The 20,886-nt window shown below is 42.0% G+C and overlaps 1 protein-coding gene across 2 annotated transcripts in view; it reads left to right on the forward strand.

Annotated features, from left to right (window-relative positions):
- Positions 1-20,886, forward strand: part of Enpp1 (ectonucleotide pyrophosphatase/phosphodiesterase 1) — a 67,955-nt gene that overhangs the window by 39,915 nt on the left and 7,154 nt on the right. The window contains exons 7-21 of one of the 2 annotated variants that reach the window (XM_052169788.1): positions 834-913; positions 1,048-1,167; positions 1,700-1,809; positions 4,279-4,344; positions 4,639-4,711; positions 7,702-7,810; positions 9,368-9,499; positions 11,581-11,612; positions 12,218-12,345; positions 13,572-13,641; positions 14,551-14,638; positions 15,503-15,669; positions 16,516-16,567; positions 17,993-18,144; positions 19,635-19,764. In XM_052169788.1, coding sequence (XP_052025748.1) covers positions 834-913; positions 1,048-1,167; positions 1,700-1,809; positions 4,279-4,344; positions 4,639-4,711; positions 7,702-7,810; positions 9,368-9,499; positions 11,581-11,612; positions 12,218-12,345; positions 13,572-13,641; positions 14,551-14,638; positions 15,503-15,669; positions 16,516-16,567; positions 17,993-18,144; positions 19,635-19,764 — 1,509 coding nt within the window. Of the gene's footprint in view, positions 1-833; positions 914-1,047; positions 1,168-1,699; positions 1,810-4,278; positions 4,345-4,638; positions 4,712-7,701; positions 7,811-9,367; positions 9,500-11,580; positions 11,613-12,217; positions 12,346-13,571; positions 13,642-14,550; positions 14,639-15,502; positions 15,670-16,515; positions 16,568-17,992; positions 18,145-19,634; positions 19,765-20,886 lie in introns of those variants that run through there. The other variant, XM_052169789.1, reaches the window with a different exon arrangement.

The following is a 20,886-nucleotide window of genomic DNA, read 5'->3' on the forward strand; positions in this document are numbered from 1 at the left end:
GACCATTTTCAGATAACGCATTTCAAGTGCTGCGGTCAACTGTATGCATGACCTCAAGGATTCCCAAGAGTAGAGCGTATGTAGAAGGCTGAGACCCAGGGCTAGGCGAGGGAAGTCCAGCAGCATCTGACTCTTCAGTTCTCTTTGACATGCCTTTTGTTTTTAATGTCACAAAGAAGGTCTTCCATGGATGGCTGGTTTGTGTTTTATAGCCAGGGACAATGTCACCTTAACTACTGCATCTTCTTAGTCTTCATTTGTGGATTTAGCTGAGAGCGCCACCACCACGTGTCCTTACACTTACTGTTATTTAGCTATTTGAACACTCAGTATCAGGCCCCACGAAGCATCCTGTTACTACATCCGTCCATCTGTGCAGGATATGGATGTTTGTAGGATGACCGCTTACTTGGCTTAACCACTTTGCTTATTGTTTTTCTAACAAAGACTGTAAGGTCTGGAGTTGAGGCTCAGGTGGTTAGAGTGCTTGTCCAGCACACACAAAGCCCCGGGTTCAGTCCCCAGTACTGTATAAACCAGGTGTAATGGTGGACATCTGTAATCCAAGCACTGGGGACATGGGACAGGAAGCTGGGCGTTTAGTTTCTCCCTTGCTGTACATCAAATCCCATGCCAGCTTGGCTGACATGGAAGGGAGAGAAAGAGAGAGAAGTAAGACCTTTTATTTCATGGCTAATACTAAATTTTTAGCAGTTGTGTTACTTTTGACTTGTTCTGAAGTTTGATATGGCCGCTTGATCTGCATCCTGGGATAATTACTTAACGTGATATGCCTAATAGCAATGTCTGTCGTTGTTTTGTCTTCTGTCTAGAAAACTGTGGGACATACACTAAAAACATGAGGCCTGTGTACCCAACCAAGACGTTTCCCAATCATTACAGCATCGTCACAGTGAGTAGGCATTCTGTCTTTGCACCAGGAAGATATAGCTGAGGCACTGTTCAAGGACGTACTTCAACTTCAGATGGGGATGAGATAGTTTGTTTTGGAATGTGAGCTATGATCTGCAACTGATCTTTCCTTAGGGGCTTTATCCGGAATCCCACGGCATAATCGACAACAAGATGTATGATCCCAGGATGAATGCTTCTTTTTCGCTTAAAAGTAAAGAGAAATTCAACCCTTTGTGGTACAAAGGACAGCCGGTAAGCTGCTTGTCCTTGTGGCTACTAAAATAGTTTTTTATTCATACTTATTTTGTTGTTGTTGTTTTTTGGATTTGATTTTTTCAATACAGGGTTTCTCTGTGTAGCTCTGGCTGTCCTGGAACTCACTCTGTAGACCAGGCTGGCCTCACTCAGAAATCCGACTGCCTCAGCCTCCCAGAGTGCTGGGATTACAGGAGTGTGCCACCACTACCTGGCATTCATACTTATTTTAATCAGAGAGAAATAAACCAATTGCATAGGAATTTTGGCAAGTCATTTGATCTACCATTTGTAGTGCCAGCAACTGTTGACAGTCTCATATGTAACTTTGGTGACACAGTTTACTTTAGGGATAGATTTGGGTTGTGCTGAGGTTCTTTTTACCCAGCCTGAATCTTCTCTCATATATGTGATTATGGTACCCTAATTGTGGGACCTTGAAAGCACTGCCACTGAAGAAGAATGGGTTGGTATTGTTTTCTGTCTCCTTAAAGGTGAATATCTCACTCCCTTCCTGTCTCTTTGCCAGATTTGGGTGACCGCTAACCGTCAGGAGTTCAAGTCCGGCACATACTTTTGGCCAGGATCAGACGTGGAAATTGATGGGGTTCTACCAGATCTCTACAAAGTGTATAATGGGTATGCGTGGGTGGACTTTTCCTAGGTTCTGTGACACAGTACAGCTTCTATTTTTCCTTACTTTTCTTTTTGTTTAGTCTTGAGTTCCAACACTTGAACGGTACTCTGAATGAAATCCCTTCTTTACAGAGTCTCAGATGGTGCTGAGTAGAAAGTAAAATCCGACAGATGGTTTAGAGAATCTCTTACAGAATGTGTTCTGGGCTTTGGGCAGTGTTTTGTTTTTTCTTTTTAAATGAGGTAATACTGGGCGTGTTGGTGCAGGACTGTAATTTATGTGTCAAGGCACCGAGGCAGGACGGTTGTGGGTTTCAGGCAAGCCTAGGTGGGAGACCGGGATCCAGGCCAGTTTATGTGAACTGCAAGGCCTTCCAGAGTTTCATAATCAGACTCTGTTTCAAATAAGGCAAATGAAGAATGGCACAGAAGGAAAGAAGAAGAAGAAAGGGAGGGAGCAAGTGAGAGAGAGAGAGAGAGAGAGAGAGAGAGAGGGAGAGACAGAGAGAGAGAGAGAGAGAGAGACAGAGACAGAGAGACAGAGAGATCACAGTGGAAACAGAGTTCTGAGCATAGAGGTGTTGTTTATTTCAACTCTAGAAGTAAAAGAAAAAGAGAAGGAAAAAAGGAGAGGCGCATTAAAGAGTACATAATCAGGATCCCCCGCATGGTGGATACCGCATAAAGAATCCGGAGGTAGGAGCTATGCCATGGTGGAGTCTGGAACATTGTTTAAATGAAGATTGTTGTGTCTCTGCATTTCCATTTCTAAATTGCTTTAATATATTTACTCTCTAACTTAAGGTCCTATTAGGATGGCCTCTCTGATTGATTTTTCAAAATCATACGGACATTTTAGGGAGGGCTTTCTTTCATTGACTTTAGCAAAACTACCAAAGTAGTTCCTTTTATACTTTTGAAAGTTATGATTAAAGAGCCCGATGATGTGCCTCACATGACATGAGAATGTAAAAAATGGTCACAAATCCCAGACTAGTGAAGGACGGTCCTTCCTTGGTGAGCCCGTGCACTGTGTTCTGCGTGGCCCACGGAAGGAGAGTGTGTGTGGTCTGTTTCTCTCTCTGCTGCTTGCCATGTTTTTTTTTTTTTTTCCAGAACAATTTTTTATTTTTAGAATGTCACTATTTATTTACCTTTATTAGATATATTCTTTATTTACATTTCAAGTGTTTTCCCTTTTCCTGGTTCTGCCCCCCCCCCCGAAAATCCCCTAACCCATGTCATTCCCCCCCACCTGGCTTACCAGTCCACCCACTCCTCCTTCCATGTCCTGGTATTTCCCTATACTGTGGCATCGAGCCTTCTCAGGACCAAGGGGCCTCTCCTCCCTTTGATGTCCCACAAGGCCATCCTCTGATGCATATGCATCGGGAACCATGGGTCCCTCCATGTGCACTCTTTGGTTGGTGGTTTAGTCTCTGGGAGCTCTGGGGGTACTGGGTGATTCATATTGTCATTCCTCATATGGGGCTGCAAAACCTTTCAGCTCCTTGGGTCCTTTCTCTAGCTCCTCCATTAGGGACCCTGTGCTCAGTTCAATGGCTGGCTGAGAGTGTCCCCTCTGTATTTGTCATGCACTGGCAGAGCCTCCCAGGTGACAGCTGTATCAGGCTCTGGTCAGCAAGCGCTTGTGGGCATCCACAATAGTGTCTGGGTTTTGTAATTGTATATGGGATGGATCTCCATGTGAGGCAGTCTCCGCATGGTCTTTATCTCATGGATTGAGTGGTCTGTGAGATGCAAGGCGCATCCTGCTAGTCAAGGTGAACCTACAGATTAGTGAGGGGCAGCCTAGATTTCTTAGATCCAGTAAAGGGCGCAGCTGACGGTGTGTGGGGTGAGCAGGCTTTGGAAGGACTATGATAACAGAACCCAGTGACCAGAGGAGGCAGAAGTAATTTCACTGAAGGAAAGTTGCCTGGAGAACTGTAGTCTGGTCTCACTGTGTCTGCTTCCCAGTCACCAGTCAGCAAGTCCTTCTGAGTAAAACAAATAAAAAGTAGCACAGAAGGAAGGAAGGAGGGAAGGAAGGGAGGAAGAGAGAGGGAGAGAGGTGTGACTGACAGTGGACATTATTAACTGAATGTATAATACCTCAAAAGAAGACAAGAAATGATTTTTAAAGCCCAATTACATTTATTTGTAGAAAGTTAAATCTTGGTCTTCATTAGAATAGCAAATTTAAGTTTGAAAATAACACCTTTGTGTGTCATGGGTAGGGGGAGTCTGTGCAGCAGGGTCTTTCTTTATAGACCTCAACTACAATTCTGCATCAGTTTTCTGATATTGGAATTACAGGATGGCAAATAAATCCCAAATAATTTCAAATGTAGCAGATACCTCTGCTTATTCTAGTTAGTATTACTTATTACTATTTCTAATAAGGAAAAGATTTACATTTGACATACAGTTATTGCAGATTCAGTTTAATTCCCTTACCCTCAATTTTAGGTCAGTACCATTTGAAGAAAGGATTTTAGCTGTTCTGGAGTGGCTACAGCTTCCCAGCTATGAAAGGTATGTAGACAGTTTCCGGTACAAAGGCCGCTTTGTTCCATAGATGTCACGTGTTTCGATGCAAACTATAACAAAGCCGTTGTTTGCTCTGATGACTTAAATCCAAAGAAACTGGTGAACAATCGCAGCTTCCTTTTGAGGAATGCCAAGTTTTCAAACGGCTCCTCAGAGTTTTAGGGATGCTACCCCAAGTGCTGTAGGATTTTTAAATCAGGATCAACTGTTGAATTATTCTTTTCACTCTGTTTTTCAATGTGTTCGTAAAATATTACATTTTGATACTGTTTGATTTAGACCACACTTTTACACTCTGTATTTAGAAGAACCAGATTCTTCAGGGCATTCACACGGACCAGTCAGCAGTGAGGTAAGTTCATCCTTATCTATAATCACTTCATTAAGCTTAGTATTCTAGAAGTGGACTTCGAGAACATTCTGTAAGGTACTGTGACTTCTGGAAAGAAAGATATGGTTTTTGTGAGAAAAAAAATGTTACATAAAATTCTAAGTAACCAGAGAGAACAATGTAAACAAAATTAGAGCTGAGAGAACTGGTTTTGCCTATGTTTTTACAGTGCTACACTGAACCATTGAATTAAATCATGTTTTCAGCTCTGAATCTTTTGTCCTCTCTTTGCCTTTGAACCTGAGTGCTCTATGAGAAGTCTTTAAGTATCCAAGACTCCAAATTTCTGTGGGAATATCCTCTTCTTACTCTTCTTAGGAGACAGTCTCCAGCCTGTGAGTCAACCTTATAACTATAGAGTAGGACTTGAAAGCATAGAAGACATTGTCAAAACTGAAGAACGGGGCAAACGATAATTACTTAAGTTAGTTACTGTGACACCAGAGATGGGAACCACTCACCTACGGAGGAAAGATCATCCTGTGTCTTGTTTGACCTGCCATGTTTTAGAAATGCAGCCAGTTCCTGGCCATGGTCGCCACAGTTTAAAGCAACATTTCTTCCCTTCTGAGTTCACATCACCATGCCATTCACATGCCATGGAGTACAGACCATCACCAGCCAAGACACCTTGGACTTTTCCTCCCTGCATCTGTGTTCTGTTTTCTTCTGAAGCATGAATTCTTTCCTATTGCCTGAGATGTGAATGGAAACAGAAACTTAGGACTTGGGAATCCTGTTGGACATAAAATAAAGAAGAAGTGCTGTCAGGTCTCCTATCTTTCTTCTCCTATGCATCCGGAAGACAGACTGTCAACCCACTGTCTTCCTTAGTAGTTAAACCTTTACTCCACACTCTTACTAGTTCTCTGCCTAGGTGATGGAGGCTGAATAGTTTACAAGTCTTTAGGATTCCTTATCGCTTGTCCAGAGGGAGGCTTGGTCTGCCTTGTCTACTGTGAGTTCTGCTTTGGGTAGCTATGTCTGTGCTTTTTGGTCAAAATGCAGGATGATTGCTAAATGTAACAGTAGGGAAAAGGCAGCAAACACTCACCCCAAACCCACGTGAATTTAAACCTCTGAAGAGACCCATCTCTCCTTGTTTTTCTGCCCTGTGCCTGGCACGGACTTGAACCCTCTGAAAGAGCAGATACTATTCTGCGATGCTTTCATATCAGACAACAGAGGGAAATTCGTCCTCAGACAGGTCTGTTTCTGTTCTTTGTAGTCTTTTCACCCAGACACGTGTTCCAGAAGCACCACAGCAGATAGCAGCCTCACTATACCCAGCTCTGACTCGTCAGTAAAGCAGACACGTTCGTTGCTAGAAGCAGGGCTGTGAAGAAGTGTGACCAGACTAGCTATCTCACAGTAGTGCTAGAGAAAAATCTTCTCATGATATTGCTATGGTTTGAACAATTGACCAGGCAGCCAGTGTGATTTTCATTATTGTACTTTATTAATTTGTATTATTTCACTGATATGTAAGACCCATGACAAGGTCAGTTTGGCTAAAAAGCAATTTGTTTATGTACTGGCTGGTTTTGTGTGCCAACTTGACACAGGCTGGAGTTATCACAGAGAAAGGAGCTTCAGTTGGGGAAGTGCCTTCCTGAGATCTAGCTGTGGGGCATTTTCTCAATTAGTGATCAAATAGGGAGGGCCCCTTGTGGGTGGTGCCATCCCTGGGCTGGTGTTCTTGGGTTCTATAAGACAGCAGGCTGAGCAAGCCAGGGGAAACAAGCCAGTAAGGACCATCCCTCCATGGCCTCTGCATCAGCTCCTGCTTCCTGGCCTGCTTGAGTTCCAGTCCTGACTTCCTTTAGTCATGAACTGCAATATGGAAGGTTTAAGCTGAATAAATCCTTCCCCCCCCCCAGCTTGCTTCTTGGTCATGATGTTTGTGCAGGAATAGAGACCCTGACTGAGACAGTTCATTAGGTTGTATAATTAAGATCCATGCAAGCCTGTCTTTTTGCTCACCTTCCTCCTTTGTTCCTAATGTATTCTTGCTCTGCATGAAGCCCACTACTTTTCAAACCACACTAATCAACTCTCTCCAACACTTTCAGTATTACTGGCACCTGAAGACCACTTTAATACTTAAAATGTAAAATCCATGTCATTTGGCTGTCTTCCTGTGAGTGGAGGGTCACATGGAAGGATCTTATATTAATGTGAGGTATAGAGGCTTTAAATCAAGATATATTACAGAGAATATAGGGAAGACTTTCTTTGTGTGGCTTCATAACACACACGGAAAAGAAAATGCCAGCAAGCAACATACATAGCCAACTCATAACCCTTCTGTAGCTTTGGAATATCAATGGACAACATAGACACATTTTGTAAGGAAATAAGGGATTCCATTCCTGAGAGTCGTAAGGGATTTTTTTTTTTTAAATAAATAGAACTACATGAAGCATGTATGGATTAATTTTAACCCCTTTGAAAGTCAGGAATTACTGTGCCCATACAGTGACCATTTAAATGATTAAAAAGTTCAAGACATAACTGGTAGTGGAAAGTGATGGCATTGACTTCTGCCCAGACACTGCAGACCTGAGTGAGCGTTATTTTGGTTTAATGAACTCTAGTCTGAGTTTGATACTTTAATCTCAGGGAGGGACTAGCTAATGGTACCCCCACCCCAGAGTATATAGTTGAGTAATCTGGACCATTCTACTATTAATGATTGGCAGATGTTTTATGATTCTCACCTGTGTTAGTCTAATGTGTGTTTATCATAGTTTATCAATGCCTCAGTAGCCCTTTCCTCCCTCCCTTCCTCCCTCCTTCCCTCCCTTCTCTTCTCTCCCTCCCCCCCTCTCTCCCTCCCTCCCTCTCTCCCTCCCTTCTTCCTTTTCTTCCTTCCTTCCTTTCAGTAGACTGTGATTATGTAGAGATAGCTTTAGCATGGGTGCATCATACACACTGCTTACCATTCCTAGGTCATCAAGGCCTTGCAGAAGGTTGACCGCATGGTTGGCATGCTGATGGATGGCCTGAAGGACCTGGGCTTGGATAAATGCCTGAACCTCATCCTCATTTCAGATCATGGTAATTTGAGTTCATGAATTCACTCTGTGGATTAAACAGTGAGCTTTCAAGGATTAGCGCGATTGATTCCCGTTTCATTATTTTTACTGAATGTCGTAGATTAAGCTTTTTGCTTTTAAATGTGATTTCTTAGGGGGTAGTTTTTTAAGGAAAATATATTAAATATAAAATGTAAGTAAAGCATAAAATTAAAGAAACTCATGGATACAGCCAGCCATAACCCATCTGACCTTTTCTCTGATTTGATAAAATTCTACACCAGAACTGAAAGTTTTAAAAATAATCTCCAGCATTAGGTTTGGGTAACTATAGTTTAGCTTTAATTGGGACACATTCATATATATCTCTTCAATTCATTTAGCATCATAAATCTTACTTTAAGGTGGTATATATTATTTTTATTTGAGTTTCTCACAATATATTTTATTTTTTAAGAGTCTTGACTTAATTATTACTTGTGTACACACTGTACCACTGTGTGCTGTTGGAGGTTGGAGGACAATGTTTGGGAGTCAGTTTCTTCGTTCACCGTGGGTTCTGGGGATAGAGTTAAGGTTGATAGGTTTGTAGAAGTGCTTTTTCCAGTTGAGCCACCTCACTGGCCCCCAAATGCAGCTTTTGCCACGTGATTATGAACAAACAGCTCTGGGATTACAGAACACCATCCAGACAAGAAAGTAGTCAACAGGCTCTTTCTGGTTCCGTTGGTTAATATCACTTGTCTTTGCTCCAGAGATGGTTTTGGACGCCATCTTAGGAAACAGTCCTAACACTGTATACTCAGGGATCTCCTACTTCAGGAGTGTACTCCATTTGATATGAGGTGCTTTGAGGTACATCACCCTCTTCATTGTCGAAAGACATCGGGCAATGCTCACGTGGTGATTGCATAAGACGCCTGGAAGATTCGGTTGATGCCAAATTTGGGGATGAAGGAATGGGAAAGCATGGAGAGGCAGGAGAGATGGCTCAGTGACTGAAGTGCTAACTGATCTCACAGAGGACCTGGTTCAGTTTACAGCACTCACGACGGGAGGCACATATCACGTGTAATTCCAGTTCCTGGGATCTGTATCCTCTGGTTGTCTGTGGGTGCCCACACACGTCATAGGTATATATGCCATATATCCATACACATCCATACAGATATGTGTATGTATGTGTATATGTATATATATATAAATGCATACTCATGTAGTCACATGCATATATGCATACATAAAAATAATAAATGTTTTAAAAAGAGAAATACAGAGAAAATGTGCACCTAGTTGAAACATGGTGTCTTATCAGATGATCAACTCACATGAGTACTGAATTCTATGTGTGTAGATAATCAGGTCAATTATGGTGGTGTCAGGTGGCTGAGGCAGGCAGATCTCTGTGAGCTCAAGGGCAGCCTGGAACATGTTATGAGTTTCAGGACTATGTATAGAGACCTTGTCTCAATAAAACAATAAAGAGATAAAAACTGGTATTGGAAGTGAAAAAAAAATATGCTCATGTGTGGTTTTCTTTAGTCATGCCACAACCTGTCTTATGCTTGAATCCTTCCAGGCATGGAGCAAGGCAGTTGTAAGAAGTATGTGTATCTGAATAAGTATCTGGGGGACGTGAACAATGTTAAAGTTGTGTATGGACCTGCTGCTCGACTGAGGCCCACTGATGTTCCGGAGACATACTTTTCATGTGAGTGAAGCTATTTGCGAACCTTAGATCTCACTAGAGCGAATGTATTCCTCTACCTCAATACGCGAATGTATTTATTCCTCTACATCAGTACATGTCAGCTCTAGGAAAGCATGATGAAGTCTCCACGCAGATGTGCCATACGGAGTATCATCGGAGTGAAGAGAGGGCAACCATTTACCCATTATATATTCATGAACCGGACACTATTTGGCGATCTTAATATAATTTCATATTATAGTACATAGTTTGCTTATTAAGTTTTATACACTGTTTATGTGAAAATTTCAACTATATTTCAAAACATTAAATAATGACATTTCATTACAGTAACCCACCCCTAGAATATTATTGTTATGAAGAGGAATGCTGCAGAAATTATTCACTCGGTAGACAATCAATTTTTTTTACTAAGACACAATTTCCTAAAGCAATAGCATGCACCTTTTACATAGAGAGAGACATTATATTGGAACACATATTGCCAACACATCTTTAAAGATATTTATTGCACAGCAAGCTCACTTCATATCTGTCTCTGATCTCCATAGCCCCCTATTTTGATTTCTGTCTTTGGTTTTACTTATCTTTTTGATACAATTGTTTTTGATATTATTGTGCAGTGGAAATATAAATATGTCTGAATTGTCAAAATTGGGTTACATTTGGGTTTTGCAATGAAATAAATTTCAGTATAGATGGTTGGATATTTTGGTACTGTTACCCTCTAAATAATACGGTCTTATAAACCAGCTTCGGCTCACTTTGTATTAGGTGTTATAGTAATTCAGAGACGAGTTAAAATACACAGGAGATTGTGTCAATCACATACAAAGACTGCGCGACTTTGTAGGGGATGTGGCCATCTAAGACTGGTAGTATCTGAAGGAAGACCCTAGAAATATTTTTCATGAATTCTGAGGCATACTGTGCCTGGCTAATAACCTACTAGAAATGTGTAGACTGACATTCCAGGGCGACACTGGGCACAGGGTGGTTGATGCTGACAGACAGACTGAGTGCTGTTTGGCATGTAACTGAGCTCTAGTCATATCATTCCAGTTAGGACTCCAGATCTCCCAAAGTGAAGCAAAAGTTGTGTATCAATTTATCTACACACACACACACACACACACACACACACACACACACACACACACACACGTAAGGATTCTTTTGTGTAGGTGAATTTCTTAAATGTATGTAACGAAAAACAGAACTAAAGGGACTTTTGAGAAAACTATAAAGTTGCTGATATGTAGCTCAAACCACACTAGGAAAATCTAATGGACCCCCCCATTTAAATCTGGCATTTACACTAATAATCTACTTGCCTTCTCATTTGTAACAGTTTCATTTGAAAAGTCCATTTCCTTCTCTACATCACATGACAGGTATTATAGTAATTCAGAGATGAGTTATATCTCATGACAGCTTGCTTAGTTAGGGATATATCTTCTTAAGTACTTTCTGTAACGTATCAGAGACACAAATTTTTATACTTACACAGAGAAGTTATGCTGCACCTGCATGGGTGGACAGCATCTGAAGAGTCAGGTGGATGGGTGGGCGGGCATATGGTGGCACGATGGATGGGCCAACAGACGATGCATTGGTTTCCTTGTTATACAGCAGTGTGACACCATTTCTTGGCCATCATGACAGAGTGGTAACTAAGACCCTGTCTGCTCTTTTCAGTGGCCATGCACTGATAGAAGAAGCGTTGTTTGAAACTAGCTTTGGGGCTGCCGATGTATCTCCATTGGCACAGAACTTGCTTAGTTTGCAGAAGACCCTGGGTTTGATCCCCAGTACCACACAAAGTGGGTGTCACAGCACATGCCTGTAGTCCCAGAGTTGCAGGTAGGAGGATTAGAGGTTCAATGACGTCCTCACTACATAATGATTCAAGGCCAGTCTGGGCTCCATGAGATCCTGTTTCCAAAAAAGGAAAGAAGAACACACATTGGTATTTCATTGATAAGTTCGAGTGTAACAATATGACACTGTGCATCTTATATTATTTGTACTGCTAATTGTAGCATATCATTAGCTTTAAATTCTTTTGTTTGTCCCTTTAGTTAACTATGAAGCCCTTGCAAAAAATCTTTCTGTGAGTATCTTAATTTTTCATTATCTAGTCATTGCTATTCTTGGTAATATATATGATATAGGTCATGGTGTCCCACTGTGCTGCATGCCTCTAATCTTGGTTTTGATTTGGTTTTTACTAAATATCTATTTTAAAATGCATCTTCGTCTACTCTGATATATATGTATGTGTGTATATGTATCATATGCAAAGAAATGCATATTTATATGCATTTGTGACAAATTACATATGACATATAAAATGTATATAAATGTTTTATACTTGATACAGTCTAAGTATTGAAGAATGTTGTATAGGTGCACTTAACAGGCATGTGAAATAAACACATTAGCTGTAACCACACTGTAACACAGGGACACTCTAAGAACCCTAGATCTTTTGCTCAGTAGTCATTATAATTCCCAATAAAGGTTCCAATGACCACTCAAGTTCCACAACTAGAAAGAAGCATTAGTTTTCTAGCTGCACCTGCGTCTTCCAGTCACAGTCAGGCTGGTAAAATGCTTGTGAGTAAAATCATACCTGAAGTTGAGAGATTTTCAAGATCATCATGTACGAATAATGGTTTTGTTTTGTTTTGTTTTGTTTGTCTTTTGCTCCATCAGTGCCGGGAACCAAACCAGCATTTCCGGCCTTACCTGAAACACTTCTTACCCAAGCGCTTACACTTCGCTAAAAGTGACAGGATCGAGCCGCTGACCTTCTATCTGGACCCTCAGTGGCAACTTGCATTGTAAGTCATGAAGGTATTCTAGGCCTATGCAGCTTGATGTAGTATGCACTACATACTGTATAGAAAGCGGGGAGGACTTACCCCTTTCTAACAGTACACGTAGGATGTTCTTCACTCTAACTTTAAACTCTGAACATGTTGAATTGGATGGTCCTTGTTACTTTGAGCCACTCATTGTAAGAACTTTGACAGGACCCTGCACGTGGCCTTAACATTCAATCTCAACTTAGGGCCATTTGGAAAGTTGACAGATGTTAAGTAACATCTCCTGAGGAAGAGCGATCAGCTCTGACGGAGGCCGATGCTCTGACTGCCCACATCCATGCTGATGTCTTCTAACGATCGCCATTAACGTATTACCCACAGCACCCCGACTCTTCTGTACAGTAGTTGTTTCTAACAATCCTTCCGAGTTCGGCACTTGTGAGAGTGCTCTTTAACAAGCATGCATCTTTGTTACACACAGCTGCTTCTTTTCATTTTCTTATACCAACCCACCAAGAAACCTCAGTTTGTTGGTTTGCATGATTGATTATATTCATATCGCAAAACTTGACCATTAAATTATTTTGGTAGTCACCCACCAAACCATTAATTGTGACAAATGTCCCTACCAAATAATACTTGGAGCAGTGAAAGAGTTCAGTCAACAGTTACACCTCTTATCTCTATTACAGAGTGAGGCATTTAGTCTAGAAGATGCATAATGGGCCAGTCATTATTCTCGGGAGGTTTAGTATATAATGACTATCTTAATACTCTATGCGAGGGCTAGGCATATAACTCAGTGATAAAGTACTTGCCTAGCACTTCTAAGGCCCTGTGTTCAATCCCCAGTACCTCCAACATCAGCAAGATACTACATCTAAGTATTATGATAAACCACATCATTATTGAGGTTTTACAAATGACCTAAAAGAGAAGTTGAAACCAAGTGGAGTGAAGATTAATGCCATTTTTTTTTAGCACAGTAGGCATTCCAAGACCCTTACTTGTAACTCTGTGCTGAGGCTTGGTCACTTCTGTCTGCTGTTTTATGAAAGGATCAGCTCCAAGCAAAACAGTATAGAGAATAATACCCAGGAGTTTCAAAGCAACGTGGCTTCATTTAGTTGATGTTGATTTAGCAATAGCCATTTGTTCTTTATGAATTAAAATAGCTTTGTGGTTGATGTTTTGTCCAAGGACGAGAATCGTATTACTAATTTGTATATGTCAAAACTTAGGAATCCATCAGAAAGGAAATACTGTGGAAGTGGATTTCATGGCTCTGACAACATGTTTTCAAACATGCAAGTGAGTAAACCTTTTATACTTCACTGACAGGATTAATCTGAAGAAATCCAGATTTAAAAAAAAATCAGAGTCTTAAAAGAACAAGCTAAATGTGCAGAGAAAGACAGTTATTGAGCTTTTTTCCTTTGGGAAGAATTAGAGAGTCTGTTAGGAATCTGTATTCATGTTTCTGTGGACATGTGATTTATTGGCCACCTTCCCACGTGTCTAATGACCATTCTGAATATATCTGAGCTCTATGAACTCTTTTGGGTCATGTCAAACATCAGTGCTTTCAGATGATCATGTTTATGGTCTGGGAGGAGCTACCACCTGGCATTTGCCTGGCATTTTAATTTTTTTCTGGAATAGTTGTAATGGTCAAAATGTTTCTCTCTAGCACTCTGTGAGGTAGGCAGTATGAGTTTAAGCTTCAGCTCTGGGCTAGGGGATGCCCTCTCTGGTGTCTGTGAATGTCCCCCACACAGGTGGCATATATTCACATGGACACATACACAGAAACACAAATAAAAAATAAACAATGAATCTCTTTTATGAAAAGAAAAGAGCATTTAAAATGCAAAATTCTTCCATAAATATGCCAATTGAGAAGTCACAGATTTCTATGAAACGTGACCTATTTCATAGATGCAAAAAAAGATGATTTCATTGTTCACTCTGTTCTGATTATCAAGTCAAAGATGATAGTAAAAGTAAAAGAAATATTCTAGGTATCTTTATACACAGTGAAAATTAAAACAGTGCCCAAGACAGCCCACTGGGCATGGTGGTTCCTTTCTTATTTTATATAGACAACAATATACGTATATGTGTGTACATATGTATACAACACAGACAATATAAAATTTTGACCAGCTCCATGCCTAACTGAATTAAACTGATAATCTTTTGTATTTCTGGTGAATTCAGGCTCTCTTTATTGGCTATGGACCTGCCTTCAAACATGGTGCTGAAGTTGACTCCTTTGAAAATATTGAAGTCTATAACTTAATGTGTGGTAAGTGTGTGCAGCCATTCTGATGGGTGTAAAATGGATGTTCTTACAGAAGGCTTGAGCTTGGTTGCCAACACCCGTATTGGGTGACTTACAACCACCCGTAACACTAGCTCTTGTGGGACAAGTGGACTTTGGCTTCTGTTGTCACCAGCACTCACATGTACATATTCACGTAGACTCACACACATACATATGATTAAAAATAAATATAATCTTTTTGTTTGTTTGTTTGTTTGTTTGTTTGTTTGTTTTTTGAGATGAGATTTCCCCATGCAACTCTGGCCGTTCTGGAACTCACTGTTTAGAGCAGTCTAACCTTGAATTTGGAGAATCGCCTGCCTCTGCTTCTGAGTACTGGGATTAAAGGCATGGGGCATATGTGAACATCTGGTTAAAATCAATCTTAAATAAATGAAAGGTTCAGGAATTTTGGTGGCATAGCACTTAGGTCAGTATTGGAACACCACATTTGGGGTCGAGAGGTGACTCTCTACTTCTTCCAGACGACTCAGGTTCAGTTTCTGACACCACCATAAGACAGGTTTCAAACAGCGTCTAACTTGAGCTGCAGGGAGTCCAACACACTCTTCTGGCCTCCACAGGCACCTACACTCACGTGCATGCATGTGCACACACATGTACAGCTGTTATAGAATAATTATAATAAAACATAACTGTATGTGGGTAAAAGAATCACAGATTCCTATAGTTCAAAGCCAAGCATGCTTTATCTTCCTTATACTTAAATAGAAAGAGAATCAAAAGCGTCGGATTTGAAACAATAAAATGAAACTCGTGGTACAAATCAATGTGTTTGGTCTTGAAATGTCTGGTTAACTCTTCACCATTCTTGGGACTATGCAGATTTATTGGGTTTGATCCCAGCTCCTAACAACGGAAGCCATGGCAGTCTCAACCACCTTCTAAAGAAGCCCTTTTATAACCCAAGTCATCCCAAAGAAGAGAGCTTCCCATCCCAGTGTCCAATCAAATCAGTAGCCAATGACCTCGGCTGCACGTGTGACCCCTGGGTGAGTATAGCTGCAAAGCTTTTCATTGTGTGCATTGTGTGTGTGTGTGTATAGAATGTATTATAGAAAAAACTATGATGAAATTAAAATGTAGAGAAGTTGGTGTAACACATTTATTAAGCATATGTATGCTTTCTTTTAAATGTAGGAATATATATGGACCATTTCTTAGACATCTCCAATCTACCTTCTGCATTTTTAGCTATTTGTCATCTCTGGGTGTTATGACCTTTTGAGGGCAGATGGGCTGAATTCTACAGGATTCTTTGAGCAGAGTAAATCTATGTTACTGAGTGTTCCTTCTTTAAAATAAGGCCCAATCCCCCAACCTACTGCAAATTTAGGAGAAAAATGTGTGTGTGTGTGTGTGTGTGTGTGTAGGGAGTTGTTGTTGTTCAGATGAATACAATAATACAATACATGGTTTTATTTTCATTAGTGGTAACTGTCCTACCTAATCATAGTGATAATGTCTTACCTGTTGTAAGAATGTAAAAGTTCCCAGAAATCTATCAGTCCAGTGGACAAGATCCCTGAAGTTAGTAGTTGGATCTTATTTTACGCTTTTTCTTTTGTTCACCTTTGGGTTTAGACTTGGAATAGAGATCAGATTGTAAAGCAGATTTATAGTCTCAGTTGCCACCCATACTTTTGTCTCATGGCAACTGCTGCTTCTCCTTTTTCACACACCCTGCCCCCTTGTCAAAGAAGGGAAACATCTCACATGCTATTTTGTAAATTTTCTTTTTGTTTCTTCTTGGATTAGTTACGCTACAGAAATGATGTAGTGCAAGATTAAAGCATATGTTCTTCCTCTTTACAAATCCTTTTATAAACCGCTTTCAGATTGTGCCCATCACGGACTTTGAGAAACAGCTTAATCTGACCACGGAAGAAGGTAAGGCATGTTTACACTCAGATCTGAAATGAGGATGCAGACAACTCTCCTTGTCTTCAGAGAGTTGTTGGGTAGGGGCGGGGCATTCTTTACCAAGAACCAATAAACTGGGAGCCCTTTGATGAGACATAGTTTTCTCTGCTTGATAGTCTAACGTTATTTATGAGACAAGAAATTTACATTGAAAAGCTATACACCCTGTTTTGTGAAAGCTATGTCTTTCTGCACACGTGGAAAGTGTTTTGAAATTTTAAAGATTTTTGTATGCTTGTAAGAGAGTGTAGATTTCCATTTAACATACCTGGCAAAGTCTCATCCCCTTGTTTTAAATTAATTGTAAGAAATTACGGGTTGATTTATCTATCTAAAGTTACTTCCACACAATTTTTTTAAAATTAACTTATTTTTTATTTATTCTTTTCTCATAGCTTTCTAATGAAGGCTATGACTTTGTAGACGACATACACTATTTTCTAATCGTGACCTGTATGCTCAGAGTTACATTGGACAATCTCTGATCTTTAGATGACTTGACTGATACTTTCTCCTTACTGGATACGTTCTACATTAGGCCTGACTTGAGCTGGTCTCATAACTGTTGGGACTGGGCAATCTTTCATCCCCAAGGTGGCACAGTATGTGACAAGGACTGATGCCTGGAGACTGTGGTGGAGCTGAGTTTGTGGGCTCAGGGGCAACACGATGGGGAAGTATTTATTCTGCGCAAGCCTCGGTCACATCATCTGTGAAATAGGACTTCTTAAGGAGATGTAGGAAGCAAGATGAAAACTGTGCATCAGGCCATTGTGTACAGTGACGTCATATCTGCCAGTTGCTCTCAGCCTTTGCCTGCTGACCACCCACACGTGCCTTCTTCACTTACCAGTCACTTAGTGAGAGTGATGAAATGTGTTAAGGGATTAGCTGTGATGCGGTTAAATTGGCGGATTGCTTGCCAGCTTGCACGGAAGTCCTGGGTTCCCTCCTCCAGCTCCACAAAGAATTAGGCATGCTGCCACGCACCTGCAGTGCCAGCACTCAGGAGGCAGAAGCAGAAGGATCAGAAGTTTAAGGTCAACCTGGGCTACACACTCACTTTGGTACCAACCTGAGCTAGCCTGAGACCTTGTCTCAAGAAATATTATTTATTTATTTTTTGGGGGGTGTAACAAGCATTTATGGTAATTCAAGGTAGTATTCTCTTGTGATACTTTTCTTTTATATAGAACATTGATATTTCAGTAGAAAAGGCAAAGTTTCATGGACTCGAGTTCACATGTGGTTCTGTACCCTGCGGTATTTGTGACGTGTTAAAAGAGAATTACTCCGTGTGCTTCAAAAGAGGAGAGGGTGACGTGGTTGCTCCATTGTATAGCACCATACAACGTAAAGCGTGGTTTCATTTTCCCTTTATGGCCCAAGTAGATGGTATTTACTCTGTGACTGTACCCTATGGAAGGCCCCGGATTCTAATGAAGCAGCACCACCTCTGTCTACTCCGTCAGCAACAGTTTTTGACCGGATACAGCCTGGACCTCCTTATGCCCCTCTGGACGTCTTACACCTTCCTCAGTAATGCAAGTATCTGTCCCCTCTTGCGCAATGTTGAAAGCAGTTCACTGCTGTTGATCTGTTACCCCTTCCTGAAGGAGGAGAGGAATCCAGGAGTTGGGGCACAGCTTCAGGTCTGCCACTATCTATCTGTGTAGCCTGGAGACTCAGACTGGACTTCTCCACAGCTGATTTCCTTTATGACCCTTTACCCCACCCCACCCCGCCCCACCCCCCCGCACCGCCCCCTTTGTTTTTGATCTTTCAAGACAGGGTTTCTCTGTGTAACCCTAGCTGTCCTGCAGCTCACTTCGTAGACCAGGCTGGCCTCAAGCTTGGAGATGTGCCTACCTCTGCCTCCTGGGTGCTGGGATTGAAGACTTGTGTCATCATACCCAGTTACCCCTCTATTTTTAATATGTGACTCTGATTTATAGTCCTAGGAAATCAGATTGGCAATAGGTCACAATTACTCTTTTTGTATGGTTGAAATAGCTATCTGAGCACATGGGTTGTTTCCATGTGACCAAATTTAAGGAAACCCATGAGAGCTCTGTCCAGTCGCTACCTCTCATTCACCTGAGAACCCCAGCACAGAAGGAGCAGCTGAATTCACATCCTCCCCCTGCCAACAGAGGAGGAGGAGTGGGGTCTTGAAAGGATCACATGTAGATATCCCAGAATCAGGTTACCATCCTCCCTCACTTCCCTCCCTCCCTTCCTCCCTTCCTTCCTCCATTCCTCCCTCCTTCTCTCTTTCCCTCCCTCTCTCTCCCTCTCTCCCTTCTTCACTCCCTCCCTCCCTCTCTCCCTCAGTCCCCCTCTTCCTCCCTCTCTCCATCCCTCCCTCCCTTCCTCAGTCCCTTCTTCCCTCTCTCTCCCTCTCTCTCTCCTCCTCCCTCCCTTCTTCCCTCTCTCCCTCTCTCCCTCAGTTCCTCCCTCCCTCCTTTTCTCCCTCCCTCCCTCCCTCCCTCCCTCCCTTTCTCTCTCTCTTTCCCTCCCTCTCTCCCCCTCCCTCCCTTCCTCCCTCTCTCTCTCCCTCAGTCCCCCCTTCTCCCACTCTCCCTCTCTCTCCCTCCCTCCTTTCCTCCCTCCCTCCCTTCCTCCATCCCTCCCTCTCTCTCCCCCTCTCTCTCCCTTCCTCTCTCCCTCTCCCTCTTTCTCTCCCTTCCTCCCTCCCTCTCCCTCTCTCTCTCCCTTATTCCCTCCCTCTCTCTCTTTCTCTCTTCCCCCCCCCCCCCCCCAGAAACTTTGGCTGTAGTTTTAGACATCGAAGATGGAGAAAACTTCTTGGAAATTGACTTTTCATCTCATACAGTGTTTAAAACTGTATGGGGATTAATAATCTTCCCACTGTAGAGCGTGTTTGTGCTTTAGACAGACAATAATCCATAGACGGAGGGGAAATGGGAGAGGGCCGAGGCTGGGCTGTAGCAGTGCAGATCGCCTCTAATTCATTGTTTCCATCTCTGCTCAGCATGTGATACCCGCTGATTCTCCACCGTTTATTCCTCAGGACCAGCTCTCCAGAGACAACTTTTCCAACTGTTTGTACCAGGACCTTCGGATTCCCCTTAGCCCTGTGCATAAATGTTCCTATTATAAAAGCAATGCTAAGCTAAGTTATGGGTTCCTCGCACCACCAAGTAAGTACCTCCTCACCTCACTCCCCAAGCTTTCCCTGCCCAGAGCTGTTCTCTTTGCTTGCTGATGAATCTCTCATGGGTCTGTGGGTGTGGCTAGAGAACTCCCCTAGCATGTTGGAGTCCCTGGGCCAAGTGTCAGCACCAGATTAATAATAGCAATAATGAAAATAATAACTTATATTAGTGAGAAATATCTTTCTTGTATCCTGTCACGCAATATTTTCTAATTGTGTGGAGCCTTTTTATATTAACTAGTGAAAGTGATACATTAAGAACATAATTGGGAAAACATTACATTTGTCTGAGGCTTGAATGTTTGATTCATTGTATACTGTGTGTCTGGGGAGTTATTGGCCTTGTGCAAATATTCAGGTAGAAGACTATCTTTTCCCTGAAAACTTGGAAGTAAAGGTTGTATCTAGCTCTTAGGAAAGAGGTAACCTCCCTCCTTCCTCTCCTCCCAGTCCCACCCTCACAAAACTCTCCCCTCATCACCCCCCTTCCTCCTCAGAGAAGGAGAAGCCCCACTTGGGTACCAGCCTGCCCTGGGACATCAGTTCACAGCAGGACTAAGCAAGTCCTCTCCAACCGAGGCACAACCAGACCCTTAACGGGACTTTGTAAGGCCAGCCTTAAAAGGCAAAAAATCAGAAGGCCCCAGGTACCCGAGCCCTCAGCTTCCAGTACAGTCCTGTGTAAGTTTCTGCAGACTGCACTTGGCCATTGCACGGCCAGGGAGCAAGTCCTGGCTCAGTGTACACAAAGAAGCCTTGTGTGGCATGCTGGGGCAGACTCCTGGGTTGTTTTCTCTGGGTGGTAGGTGTTGTGTTGAAGCCAGAACCTCTGAACTTTCTTCCTTCGGCTGAAAAAGACAAACAAGTTTGAATAAGTCCGTAAACACAATACTCTTTCAGCTGAAATAAAGGAAATGTGGCACAAGTTTAAAAATATGGTTCAGGGCTTTCTTATAAACATTTGTGTTTCTTTGATGAATGATCAGCACAAAGAAATGGGTTTACATTTTTCTTTTTCTAAGGAACTTGGGCAAGTGCACTGCGTTCCCTGTCTGCTGGAACCCCGGGCAAGTTTTACGGGCGTCCGTGGACTCTGAGCTGACTGCTA

This window comes from Apodemus sylvaticus, chromosome 23 (genome assembly GCF_947179515.1).
Source record: "Apodemus sylvaticus chromosome 23, mApoSyl1.1, whole genome shotgun sequence".
In the NCBI taxonomy this organism is placed as follows: Eukaryota; Metazoa; Chordata; class Mammalia; order Rodentia; family Muridae; genus Apodemus; species Apodemus sylvaticus.